Genomic DNA, 11,820 nt, shown 5'->3' with positions numbered 1-11,820 from the left:
TATTTAAATGTCAGGCCCCTTCTCACGTATCAGGACTTTACTTTTACCGTCTGCCCTGTCGCTCTTGTATGGCAGTTTATTAAATTATTATGCTACCGTCTCGTCGCTCGATGCGACTGGGGTCGAATCCACGCCAGTGTCCTCGACAAATCAACGCGTACCAAGGCGAGGAACGGACACCGCTGTACACCGACGGCCTATCTACCATGGCCCCTGCGGTATGCCAAACCACTCGACGAACACGTACTACTTGTGATCTACATCTTAGGAGCTTGAACGCAACGATCCTCGATCCCGAATCTCCGCCTCCTCAAGCGCTTGGATCTCCCTTGCATTCCACCGAGCCCATGCTTTCACTGCATCGCTGTAAGGTAACTGAGGTTCTTGTCAACGCCGGCAGTCTGAAGGCCGGATGGTTTGGATTCTTGTCCACCTGGACCGAAGATGTTGATCCGGGGCGCGCATCTTGTCCTGGCTGTTGTTCCTCCTCCATCTGGAGGTCCCGGTGTCGTTGCATTAACGATGTCTTGTCCTTCCCAGAAAATGAAGACGAGTCAGCCGGAATACGCCGGGGAATTCAGCAGGTTGGCGGGAGATTTTCGCTTTAGCTGACGAGTGGGCGGAGCAAATTGAAGGCGTTGACGATTGCAGAGGAGAGAAACGCCCTGATTCGTTTAGGGACCTGTTAGTTCATAGGAGTGGTTGACTTGAGTGAGAAGAGCATACGTACGCTGGGTGAATGGAGGCTTCAAAGTCCATCCAGCCGCGCTTCGAACCTAGCGGTGACGTCGTTTACTCACGACCTAGTCAATGGTGAGCATGAGCACCTCATTTAAACTGAATTTGCCCGAGCATGCTGACCCCTTGGATTGGGTAGAGCGACGGGGCTGGAACAGACCGTTGATACCTCTGCGATCGTTTCCGGAGGCCTGCTTCAAGGTAAGTCGACCAGGTGGGATCGAGGAGAAGTACATGGACTTACTCGTTCGTACAGGCCTACTCGGTGGCCACGAAAACCTTCCCCGCCGAACGCTCACGAGTTTTCAAAATTCCGATCCATAAATTCGTGACAGGTCTTGCGGGTGTTCGACGTCTTCCTTGGTCTGGATGTCGAATTCTTCTAGTCGTCAACGTGCCATCGTGGAGGTCTGGGCAAGCGCACACACCACTTCGAGTTTGACGTCGTGTACTTTCGCTTTTGTGGGGGTTTCCAAGTGACACATTGGGGACTGTATACAGGTAAGCCATTGGTTTACTTGCTCGTTGAATGGGAACTCACCTATAGGATCAGGTAGGTCTTCATTTTCCATCCAATTTGGAGTAGCGAAGGTGAATGACCTGTGTAAGGGAAGCAGAGAGTAAGCAAATCGAGTCCATTCGATGCTCGACATTCAAATCTTACCAATTTCGTTTAGCTTCGTCTCACCGGTTCTTCAAGTACCCGCACCTTGACACGCATATAGCGCTGTCGTGTCTGTATAGGGAGTGGTGTGGGGCTTTCGATCCTCTCAACTCCCCTCGCCTGAAGCTTCTGCAGTGTTCGCAACACCCTCACCCCGCCTCTCTGACGTCGAGACGACCACTCAGCGTTCAAGATTCGGATGTGGAAGGCTGTCGTCGTCGAGTAATGGGTAAGCGCATGAGCCACGGCGATTTTCCAGTCGATGTATCGCCCGACTTCGCTTGTGTAGGGCGTTCCGTATGTACCGAGGACTGTTAACAGGTAAGTTATTCGTTTACTTTCTCATGAATGAGACCTCACCTATAGCATCGCATAGGTCCTCATTTTCGATTCCATTTGGAGTATCAAAGGTGAATGATCTGTGTAAGGGAAGCAGACAGTAAGCAAGTCGAGTCCATTCGATGTTCGAAAGTCAAAACTCACCGATTTCGTTTAGCGTCGTCTCACCGGTTCTTATGACACGCATATAGGGCCCTGAAGACTTTTCAAACGATTGGAGTCGTTCGAAGAAGGGAGGGGTAAGCGCTAGATTTCAATTCAATAATCCAAAAACTCACCAGGCCTCACGACATCCCAAACTCGTATCTCTGGACGTCGTAGTTGTGACTGGAAATCGGGTAAGCGCAGGTTTCTGTCAAGTCCCATGTCCAAACCTAACCGACAACATGGGCTGAAGCAAGTCTGGAGGGGTTTTCGCGGTCATTGCGTTGGTCGTTGGCGGGACTGGCGGCAAGTTGACGTTGGAGGAGTGAAGCAAGCTGGGCCGCGCTGAGATCCCGAATGATGTCACCGGTTGAAACTCAGCCAAACGCGATCATCTCTCCGTGTTTCTCAGTTGGTGAAGAGCTTCGGCAACGGGCTCGACTGTACAAGTGGAGACGAAATGGGTTGGTTTGGAGAGAAGCTTCGAGATTGAGCTGCCTCCCTTTGCTGTGAGTTTACCCTCGCGATCGCGTGCAGAGAACAAAGCTGACAGAGTTTCCTTCTTTCAGGTCATTTTCAGATTGTGCACTTAAAGGAGGGAAACCTCAACTATGATCCCAACAATGCCGTCAACGACTTATGTTACTAGGCATCGACGGTGCCATAGTCGATGCAATGATTCTCCTTCGCAGCGGCCGAGAAGCCACTCCCTCCACTCCTGTATCGGCGAGCGAGCCACTCATGCTTCGAACCCATTGGCCACCTTGTTTGCACAGGGCCTAGTCAGATCTTCACCAACATAAGCTCCTCGTTTGGCTGTTTCTGCACGAACGCGCTGGCTGGACTCGGATGCATGGGTCGGGTGGAAGGACGGCGTGGTGGTCGTGGTGAACTGGATTGGACGCAGTTTGCTACGAGAAAGGGACAGAGAATAGGGATTTCCGTAAAGTAGGTTTCCGGCATGCACATGGACTACTTACTATCATCTGGACATCTTACCTCATTTGGTGTATCTGGGTTTTGGATTTCCTCGCTATAATTAGGGATAGGGTCAGACTGTACTTCAGTTTCAGTACGATATTTTCTAGCATGAGCCTCCTCGCGTTTGAATCAAGCGAACATACCAAAGGTACCATTACTCAATTCCTCGGCAGCCTAAACAGACTGGGGACAACAGACGGTAAACGAGATAATGAACTACCGGAGCAACGTCCTCGGTCCTCAAGCTTCGAACCTCAAACCTTCATCCAACAGTCCTCTCCCAGCACTCCTCGTCCCTCAAAACACACCTTCCCATTCCTCCTAGCGTAACACCAACTACCCCCCGCCTCAGCGATACACCCTGAACGACCAACAGCGAACCTCTGGATGGCAGGTGCAATCTCGAAGATCGCCAACGCCAAATCCCTGCCATTCTTCTCCGGAGAATTCGTCCCTTGGATGGACTGGGAGTCGGAGATGTGGTACTCGCGTTTGGATGTGTTGAGTACCAGGGTTTCGAGGGCGGTGTTGGACAGGGGTAGCCATTGCGAGCAGCGTTCAGGGGCCTGGGGCGAATGTATGTTAGTAACGACTGGTTAGTGAGGCAAACGACTCGGAGATCGACTCACGATGATGATTTCACCACTCAGGGATAGAACGTTGAGCTTAGGTAGCGAGCTGCAAATCGATTGAACAAGGTTGCATACGATCCCACTCTCCCTCTCGACCGTCTGTGCTAGACTAGTAGGGAACTTGACTTGCAAGCCGAGGTTCGTCAATGTCCTCGAGAACTGGCCGAGAAATCTGGAGAGCATTGAAATCTTCTCCGACGTCATTATCACGTTCTTGAGGTGGAGACACCGCAAGGGGCAGCCCGAGAAGAGGGAGAGGAGATCCGGGTTCTCGACGTGAAGCTGGCGTAGGTTCGGAAGGTCTGGGCCAAGCGAAAGCTGCGTCAGCCGACCCCCACGCTGGCAGTCAAGGCATGGCGCAAGCGTTAAAGGCTCGGGGCAACTCTCCCAAGCGAGGTGGAGGTGATTAAGATGAGGGTGCTGTTTGAAGAAAGGGGAATCGAGTGGTAGAGACCCATCCGGGTAGTCGAGCTCCGTGTGGAACAGCTCCAGTTCAGCACTGGACCCCTCCAGCAATTCCGGGTCGACGTAGGCGTTCGCGCATTCGAACTGGGTCATTCGGTGCTTGAGGTACAGTTCGTGGAGCGAGCTGAGCCGCCGGATCGCGTCTCTCAGCCTCTGGCGCTCGTACGGCGATAGAAACGCCCGTGTTGGTAGTGTGAGTTTATGGACGAGGGGGCCGAGGATTGGGTTGGACAGAATCGCGTTGGCGAATGCGATTAGTCGGGGAGTTCCACGGAGACGAACGTCGTCGTAGAGGACCCGCTGGCACTCGTATCTGAATAGGCGAGAACAGAGGCAGAGGGAGAGGAGATCGTCTTTGCGCGATATACTCCGTACGATTGGGTCGTAAATCTCTCTGGGAAGGTGGCTGAATGGCGATGCGCCCTATACGAATGTCAATACGGTCGATGACAAGCATGTCAGCCCCAAGAGCACCCGCCTTGTGGAGAATTGGCCCAATATAACTCCTCGTTTCGGGAAAGCGTGGATGATGAAGCATGAGGGAGTCGGTAGACGCGGCTGGTGGTTGGCTGCAACAGTGTTTCCAGGTTGTCTGAGAGATGTCAGACAGCCGCCCCGGGAATTTCAATCGCTCCATCGTGGCAGAATGGGAGAAGATAGCTTTGAGGAGCGAGATATTTTAGAGCCATTGCAATCAGGGGTCCCGTGAGTGCGTGGTGGGTCGAGGCTGCCTTCGATCGTGGTCGTGGTTCAAGAGAAAGAATAGACGCGGCGCCTTTGGCTCAACATCTATTATTTGCGCAGACGGAGTTGGAACTTTCGACGTTCCAGACAAGAATCCAGAAATTAGCTGCATCTATAAACAGTGCACTATGAGCAGGTATAATATTGGAACATGCTTTGGGACGAGCGGCGGCTAAGAATACGCATAGAATTAAGAGGACGACCATAACTGAAAACACAAGAGCCATAATTGGAATCACAATGATTCGAAATAACAAAAGGGCAGTGAGAGGGAACAGAAATGGGCTGAGTTCGGGGTTTTCGAATGGACAGAGTCGCAGTAGCCAACCGAGAGGGTCATCACATAGAAGCCTTACTCGTTGAAGGACCGTAAGGGTCAAAAGAAACCTGTGAAGACGCATCCTTCACCGCAACCTGCTTTCCCCTCTTCACCTGCTTCGTCTTCTTGCGACCCCCCTTGGCCATACTAGACTTGCGTTTCTTGGGCTCAGGCGATATGATCATGGAAGAATCAGCTGTCGCATCCGCCATCTCAACATCCTCGTCCCCCGCTTCCATGTCAAGCACCCGCAGGACCTCGCGAGCGCGAACCATGGAGCCGCAGCATGGGCAGGGGTAGAGGGTCTTCCAGCCTTGACCTTTGAGGTAGATCTGGCTGCGCTCGGGGAAACCGTTCTTGCGGCCAACGAGCGATTCAAGGCCAGAGGTCGTCGGGCAGAACAAGCCAACCTTCGTCTTCGCCTTCGTCGGCGTCGAAATGTATTTGTCGTCCTCAGAGTCCTTGGAGTCCGTCACATCGACATCGACATTCGCAGTACCACGCTTCGGAGTCTTCGCCTTCTTGGACTTTGACTGCGGGGAGGGAGAAGGAGGGGACGATACAGAAGCATATGCTGCTGCTTCTCTGGTTTGCGACTCGAGCAGCAACTGCGTTAACTCATCGTCCTGGCTTCCCGAAGCGAGAAGAACACAACGCCAGTAATCCCGTCGAACACGCGCGACGAGCTTCGCAGCCTCCGAGCCCGCTTTGCACAGCGGCGAGGCGTGCTTCTCGAGGGCGCGTTCAAAGGCGGATAGAACTGCTGCATCGGAGAGCGCTGAGGAGGAGGATGAGGCTATCGCGTCCGCTGGCGAAGTGCAGTCGAGGTGAGGATGCAAATCGGCGAAACCTGCGACGCGGATGTAGGCTGAGATAACGTGGGCGATGCTCGGTGTGGGGGAGCATGATTGGGTCTTTGATGAGAGGGCGAGAGCGTCGGCGATGGCTAGTTCGATGTTGCTGGGCATGCTGTTAAGGCGAATATGAGCACGAAATACGTGGGGAATCCCAGAAGAGAAGCAACCTACATACCTGAGCGATGGGTATATTGCACAACGGGTTCTACTAGGATCCCACCTGGGCGTCAGCGAGTGTCTATGATAGTTGGGGATACTATGTAGGCCCTAGTCTGTATCCCCCTTTATAAGTGCCAGAATGGATGAAAGACCATTGATGATGACGACATAATAAAGGCGGGATGGGGGAAGAACAAAGACTAAAAAAGGGCCCAGTGATCATGATCGTTGGCTCGAAAGGTACACGAGGCGTTGATCTACCAATACATAGTCTGATTCAGAGTCTGTAGGGTAGCGTGGTCCAGTGAACCTCGACCTCGTTTCCTTTCGAATCCCTTTGGACATGACATGCGGCTGGAAGCAGGCTCGTCGGAAAGGACTTCGTAAAGGATAGCCATAGTCTTGGCGTGCATCGAAGGCCGCTCTTATGCCAATAGAATTTGACAATTGTGCACAAGCAAGGCCTGAACGGCCCAAGCGATGTATGCAGCGCCCGTTCCGATTTGGTTCAAAAACGTCGACTCATTCGAATCGCTCTTCGATGACTAGTGACTAGTGGCTGGTTGACTAGCGGTACCGGCACGGAAAGCTTAAGGACAGCCAACACCTGAAAGGAAAGAAAAAGGAAAGTCAACATCATGATTTAATAGACTTTGGACAGCTTTCTGTTAGGCATGTGCAGACCGCAGGTGTACATTGAGTCGAGCATGTTTTGCTGTTTGTGCCAGATTTATCCCTGAACCGCGTTGAACAAGAGATAAAAAGACAAGGTCACAAAAAACCAGGGACAAGTTTGGACAACACCGACAGGGTGATCAGGATCTGCCAGACCCGATAGTCGGATTAACACGTGCTTCGAGCACGCGTCGCGTCACGGTTGATTGAGTGGTTAGGGGCTAGCGAAAGTATATATGGGGCGGCGGTCGAACTTATACGCCATACGGGCAGAACCATTCTCCATTTTAAACGTGGTATATACGCACTTATTCAGGAATTCCTCGGTAACCCATGCCCACTGAGGCGAATTAGCCCATACGCTGCCCTCCTGAGAGTCTCGTATTCTGCCTTGATCCTCACATCCACCGATATCGTGGAGGCATGCGTGTGAAGGCGACGCATGGCTGTCATATCTAAAAAGAATTTGAGCTCTAGGAACTGTAATACTCTCCCCTCGTCATACCAAGCAGCTACTCAATACCGAAGATAGACAAAATGATGATTGTTGTTCAAATGACACTGGGAGTCTCCATCGTGGTCGTTCCATCCTCGCATGTTTTCAAACGGTCTCTCGTCGATGGGCGACATCCTACTGTCACAGGTACAACGCTCGCGCGCTCTCCTTTACGAAGTTCAAATACGAAACCCGGTGTAACCAGGACTTACATACTCACAATGCCACACATCCAAACATGATTGATGATCATTCCCTTCGATCACGCGCACGAGGAGGCAGTAAGTAATGCTTTCCTGATCAGTCACCGCGCACCATACTTATAACAGCCCTCAATGTTCAGGTCCAAGACACGAGAAACAGGCACCTGCCACCTCACCTCACCGTTCAACGAGTGCAGCGCCGGCAAAGACTAGACCTCAAAGAACTTACTCCTTCGATTACACTCTGATATACACCCTCCTAGCCTAAAGAGCCAGCGCAATGTCGTGTCCAAGCTGCATCGAAGGAGAAATCCTCCCAGGCGAGCCAGTCGGCTCGATTCAAGCGGATTTCAACGGGGCCTACCTCTCTCCTGGCCCACCTTCAAAGACGGGGCGCGGACGCGCAGTCATTGTGTGCACAGATGTCTTCGGTCTGGCCATTCCCAATCCCAAGTTGGTCGCGGATAGGTTGGCGAGTCGGTTGGAATGCGATGTGTGGATTCCGGATTACTTCGCTGGTGCGTCGCTTTCTTTCGTTTAGTTTCTCTGTAGCCCCTCCCAGTGGGGATCCTGAACGTATGTCGATGATGTGGCAAGCGCAGGTCAACCGATATTCCCTCCAAGCTACATGGACACGATACCAGAGCGTCCGCGGCACTTGTCAACCTGGGAATACATAGTTTTCATCATTAAAGCCATTCCCAATCTACCAGGGTTAATAAGAAACCGACCGGCGGTGGTGGATGGGAGACTGGCCTCGGTGCGTGCCGCCTGCCCTTTTCTTCTACATACCTAACACCACTCCAGTTTTTTTCTCTTCTGAAGGAGAAGAAGAATTATGACAAGCTCGGTGCTGTGGGGTTCGTTGGCCAAGCTCTACTCGAAATTTGAACGACTATTCGACTTGTGCTGACTTCGACATTTCAATAGCTACTGCTTTGGAGGGTCAGCTTGCATCCGCCTTGGCGCAACCGACTTTGTCCAGAGCATCATCGTGTGTCACCCAGGCCCGTATACATTTGCTGAAGTCAGGAAGGTCAAAGTCCCGTCAGCCTGGGTTTGTGCCGAGAGTGAGCGCACTCCGTGGACGATACTAGTAAAGCATTTGAACGACTGACACTCTTTCTTTCAGTCGACTACACGGTTCCGGACCACAAGAGGATAGCGACGGAGGCTGAATATGCGAAGAGGAAAGGCACCGAGCAATTCGTCGACTACGAGTTCAAAGTCTACAAAGGTATGATTCGTCGCCCCCTCTGCTTCCTTTGAAGTAACCAGTCCAATGTTCTTGCAGGGACGTCCCATGGCTTTGCGTGTCGACCAGATACCAAGTACCCTGAAATCGCAGAAGCATTTGAGCAGGCGATAGACCAAAAGGTTGCGTGGTTTGAGAAGACGCTGCCTGTTAGCTAGGAAACGACGACGGCGCCCTTCCGGTCTATTATCACACTTTATTATGCGGCGAGTTTAGTACCCGGGAATATACCAATTTCATTCAGCAACTAAACCCCAACGGATGAAACAACCACGTCGAGAAGCCAATTTCCTGAAAACCGAAGCCTCTTTAAAATGCCCCCTTTCAAATGCATATCATCATCTCAACCAAATTGCAGACGTAGGAGTTGGTGACAAGGTTGTTGGGCGTCCCTTGAGCTATGTAGGTAAAATGCAACGTCAGCTTCTCACCGCTTTTCATCGAAGCACAGAGCAGGGATTTTGGAACTCACGGAGCCCCTTCAACACGCCAACCAAGCTCCAATCCTTCACTCGAGCTTGCATCTCAGCGGGATTGGTATTACCAGCGAAGCTGATAAAGTATCCGATGAGGCCAGCAACGTATGGAGCCGCCTAGTGAAGGGAAATGAGGATGGTGGAAGTCCAGTAAGTGCAAACTACTATGCCACGCACCATGGACGTGCCGGAAGCGATTTCGGTGGCCTAACAGCCCTCCTTCAGGACCCCGAGCCTATACTAGCAGCAAGGGAAAGAACGCACGGAATCATTTGAAGCCCAGGCACTTCGAATATTCTGCCCTGGAGCGAACACGTCGACCGCTGGGCCCCAATTGGACGTCGCAGTTTTGGTGTCGGTGATATCCACAGCTCCTACCGTAATCGCCGCTGGCACCCGTGCTGGAGAAACATTGGAAGCATTTGTGTTGCTGTTACCCGCAGCTACCTGAATCCAGAACATAGTAAGCACCACACCTACGGCTGATGTGATCCATGGTACGTACGACGACGTGCACCCCAGAGTTGATAAGCTGACGAAAGTCCCAGAATGAGCTCGGATGAATAGGAATAAAACTATGAAGCGGATCGTTGGGCGCTCACCGAGACGACCGCATTGTCAAGTGCACTCGTCGCACCTCCTCCAAAGGAGAGCGAGGCGATACTGGGACGCCGAGAAGACCGCGCGGAGGTGAGTACGTAGTTGAGTCCTGAAACACTTGGTACCCAGAGGGGTAGTATATCAACCATTGCGCACGGATAGAAGCGCTGGAGATAGTGACGCACATATCCGCGAGTGTGCCAGAGCCTGTGTCGTTAAGCACTTTGACGCCCAAGACGTTCGCTAACTGGATCCAAGATGAGCTTGACGATGATACCGACTATTCTATGAAGTTGAGTACCTTGGCCGTTCCGAACTGCGACCCAGCGGCGATGGCACTGGGAAGAGGAAATATCGCTCGGGCATTGGAAGGACTAACAGAGGTACTGTTGAAGGTCTTACGCGACGTGGGTCCCATGTCCATGTCCATCTACGGCACTATGTTCACGCATTAAAACCCACCATTTCAGGTTGAAGACCATCGCTCACCGATAGGGTCCAAATGTAGCTGCAAATCTGGCGCGTCCACCAAAGTCCTCCTATCGATGGTCAGTGGTCAGCAAATAAGAGATTTCGGAATATTTGAATAGGCGTTTACGTGTGTCGCTCTTATCCCAGTGTCTACGCCGTAGATCCAATCAGCAGCTTTTCGGAAACCTTTAGTTCTTTCCTCACCGAGAACGTATATATCCGTTCCCCTGCCTGCAGCATCCTCGTAGATGTAACTATAGTTGGTCGCCCTAAAACATGAAATATTAGTCCAAACCAACAAGGACTTAACGATCGAATCTCGTACCCAGTCCCAAAGCTAGGCACTTTGTCGACGGAGCTTAAGCGCCCAAGACCCCAGGTTGCATTGGTTCTAAAGCTTGATAAGTCGAGTCGTCGTTAGCCTTTACAGAGAAAGACATACTGCGTGACCAGATCGTTAATGCTGAATATCCCATCCTCCGAGATGGATTCGACTTCGGGTGAGGAATGCAGTGCGTCCAAGATGGGATCATTCTTGGAGAACTTGGCTAGTTATTGTATTTTCAATGAATTATCCATTGCGCATCCGAAACTTGAGACTTCTGACCTGCAAATCCGTTCAAGGCATGGCTCCACTGGTGGGTGACCACCTGGTCCAAGTTGCGAATGCGGAGACGGTTGAAGAGATCGGCTTTGGAAACGCCTGGTTTAAGCGTAAAGATGAGCCTGTCCGTCGTCTCCCCCTCATATCTCTCTATGGCACGCCGGCCAATAGTCGGGGTGCCTAGAGCAACTGAGAGAAACGAGAGAAACGTGAGGATGTGAGAACCGGGGATCCGCATGGCTGCAGCTGATTTCTAGTGAAATGGTCATCAGAATATATAGGAAAGTTGCTCATTGTTGGTACTTGGGATAACGGTATGTCTGGGCAGTCCAAGCTGCCGCACTTGTCGGATAAGGTCCCAGGTGTAGATTCCGTCTTTAGGTTCGTATTAGGTTCGTGCACCTGCCTGAGAAGCGCTGATGAATCGTTCTACCGATGCTTCCACCCATAGCCTTTGAATCAGCGCTTTGTTAATGAGGATGATAGAAGCAAAGGAGCGTGAGTACTATTTCTCCTTAAAATTACTTATTGACGGCTTTAGATGATGCTTCTCATGAAAACTTGCAGCACGGCGCAATTCAGCTCCTCCCATTCGATTCTGTAATAATTCGACCTGCTCTAACTTTAAATAGTAGTTAACCGTACCTGTGAGCTCTTGTAACGGGAACGGGAACGGGAAGCCTTCTCCAATATGGTTGCAACATGCGTCTGTGAAAGTCAGCTGCTTCGCGGGAGTCGCACCTTAGGCGCCCATGATTGAACTCCGAAATGATGGGTTTTCAAAGTCTTGGCAATCCGGAAACAGCCGGAATGGCCAGGCTCATCGGTTCGAGCTGTTCTCTTCGTCAAACCACCACGTCGGCAATGTCAGAGTCTGCCTTTCGTCTGCCTCTGAATGAATGTAACTTTTTTGGTACCCTTATACCGGTGCTAGAATAAATTCCCAGCTGGTAGGTGGCCAATTGACTCTTATCGCTGTGCACCGGCATTGAAATAGA

At 51.6% G+C, this 11,820-nt stretch overlaps 6 protein-coding genes across 6 annotated transcripts; 2 read left to right on the top strand and 4 right to left on the bottom strand.

Moving 5' to 3' along the window:
• Positions 1 to 206: 206 nt before the first annotated feature.
• Positions 207 to 1,062, top strand: CC1G_15090 (hypothetical protein; the record flags this gene model as incomplete). The annotated part of the gene is made up of 4 exons (XM_002910710.1): positions 207 to 218; positions 269 to 366; positions 878 to 939; positions 995 to 1,062. 4 exons carry the CDS (start codon positions 207 to 209, stop codon positions 1,060 to 1,062), a joined length of 240 nt encoding a protein of 79 aa, XP_002910756.1.
• Positions 1,063 to 1,411: 349 nt separating this feature from the next.
• CC1G_03126 (hypothetical protein) lies at positions 1,412 to 2,165 on the bottom strand (the record flags this gene model as incomplete). The annotated part of the gene is made up of 4 exons (XM_001840845.2): positions 1,412 to 1,713; positions 1,886 to 1,987; positions 2,020 to 2,068; positions 2,121 to 2,165. 4 exons carry the CDS (start codon positions 2,163 to 2,165, stop codon positions 1,412 to 1,414), a joined length of 498 nt encoding a protein of 165 aa, XP_001840897.2.
• Positions 2,166 to 3,120: 955 nt separating this feature from the next.
• CC1G_03125 (hypothetical protein) lies at positions 3,121 to 4,712 on the bottom strand (the record flags this gene model as incomplete). The annotated part of the gene is made up of 3 exons (XM_001840844.2): positions 4,442 to 4,712; positions 3,496 to 4,386; positions 3,121 to 3,432 (listed from the first exon to the last, which is right to left on the bottom strand). The coding sequence occupies exons 1-3, from the start codon at positions 4,598 to 4,600 to the stop codon at positions 3,121 to 3,123; spliced, it is 1,362 nt and encodes a 453-aa protein (XP_001840896.2). The 5' UTR covers positions 4,601 to 4,712.
• Positions 4,713 to 5,046: 334 nt separating this feature from the next.
• On the bottom strand, positions 5,047 to 5,994 carry CC1G_03124 (hypothetical protein; the record flags this gene model as incomplete). The annotated part of the gene is made up of 1 exon (XM_001840843.1): positions 5,047 to 5,994. One exon carries the CDS (start codon positions 5,992 to 5,994, stop codon positions 5,047 to 5,049), a length of 948 nt encoding a protein of 315 aa, XP_001840895.1.
• Positions 5,995 to 7,696: 1,702 nt separating this feature from the next.
• CC1G_03123 (hypothetical protein) lies at positions 7,697 to 8,829 on the top strand (the record flags this gene model as incomplete). Its single annotated transcript, XM_001840842.2, has 6 exons — positions 7,697 to 7,934; positions 8,130 to 8,176; positions 8,224 to 8,276; positions 8,347 to 8,486; positions 8,549 to 8,653; positions 8,711 to 8,829. The coding sequence occupies 6 exons, from the start codon at positions 7,697 to 7,699 to the stop codon at positions 8,827 to 8,829; spliced, it is 702 nt and encodes a 233-aa protein (XP_001840894.2).
• A 166-nt stretch (positions 8,830 to 8,995) lies between these two features.
• On the bottom strand, positions 8,996 to 11,060 carry CC1G_03122 (serine protease; the record flags this gene model as incomplete). Its single annotated transcript, XM_001840841.2, has 13 exons — positions 8,996 to 9,069; positions 9,144 to 9,264; positions 9,325 to 9,354; positions 9,412 to 9,594; positions 9,653 to 9,679; positions 9,750 to 9,810; positions 9,933 to 9,994; positions 10,127 to 10,177; positions 10,237 to 10,286; positions 10,423 to 10,487; positions 10,544 to 10,609; positions 10,661 to 10,766; positions 10,826 to 11,060. The coding sequence occupies 13 exons, from the start codon at positions 11,058 to 11,060 to the stop codon at positions 8,996 to 8,998; spliced, it is 1,131 nt and encodes a 376-aa protein (XP_001840893.2).
• Between the last annotated feature and the right edge of the window lie 760 nt (positions 11,061 to 11,820).

This window comes from Coprinopsis cinerea (assembly GCF_000182895.1).
Source record: "Coprinopsis cinerea okayama7#130 chromosome 8 map unlocalized cont3.8, whole genome shotgun sequence".
Classification (NCBI taxonomy): domain Eukaryota; kingdom Fungi; phylum Basidiomycota; class Agaricomycetes; order Agaricales; family Psathyrellaceae; genus Coprinopsis; species Coprinopsis cinerea.
This window is presented reverse-complemented; position numbering and strand designations above follow the sequence as displayed.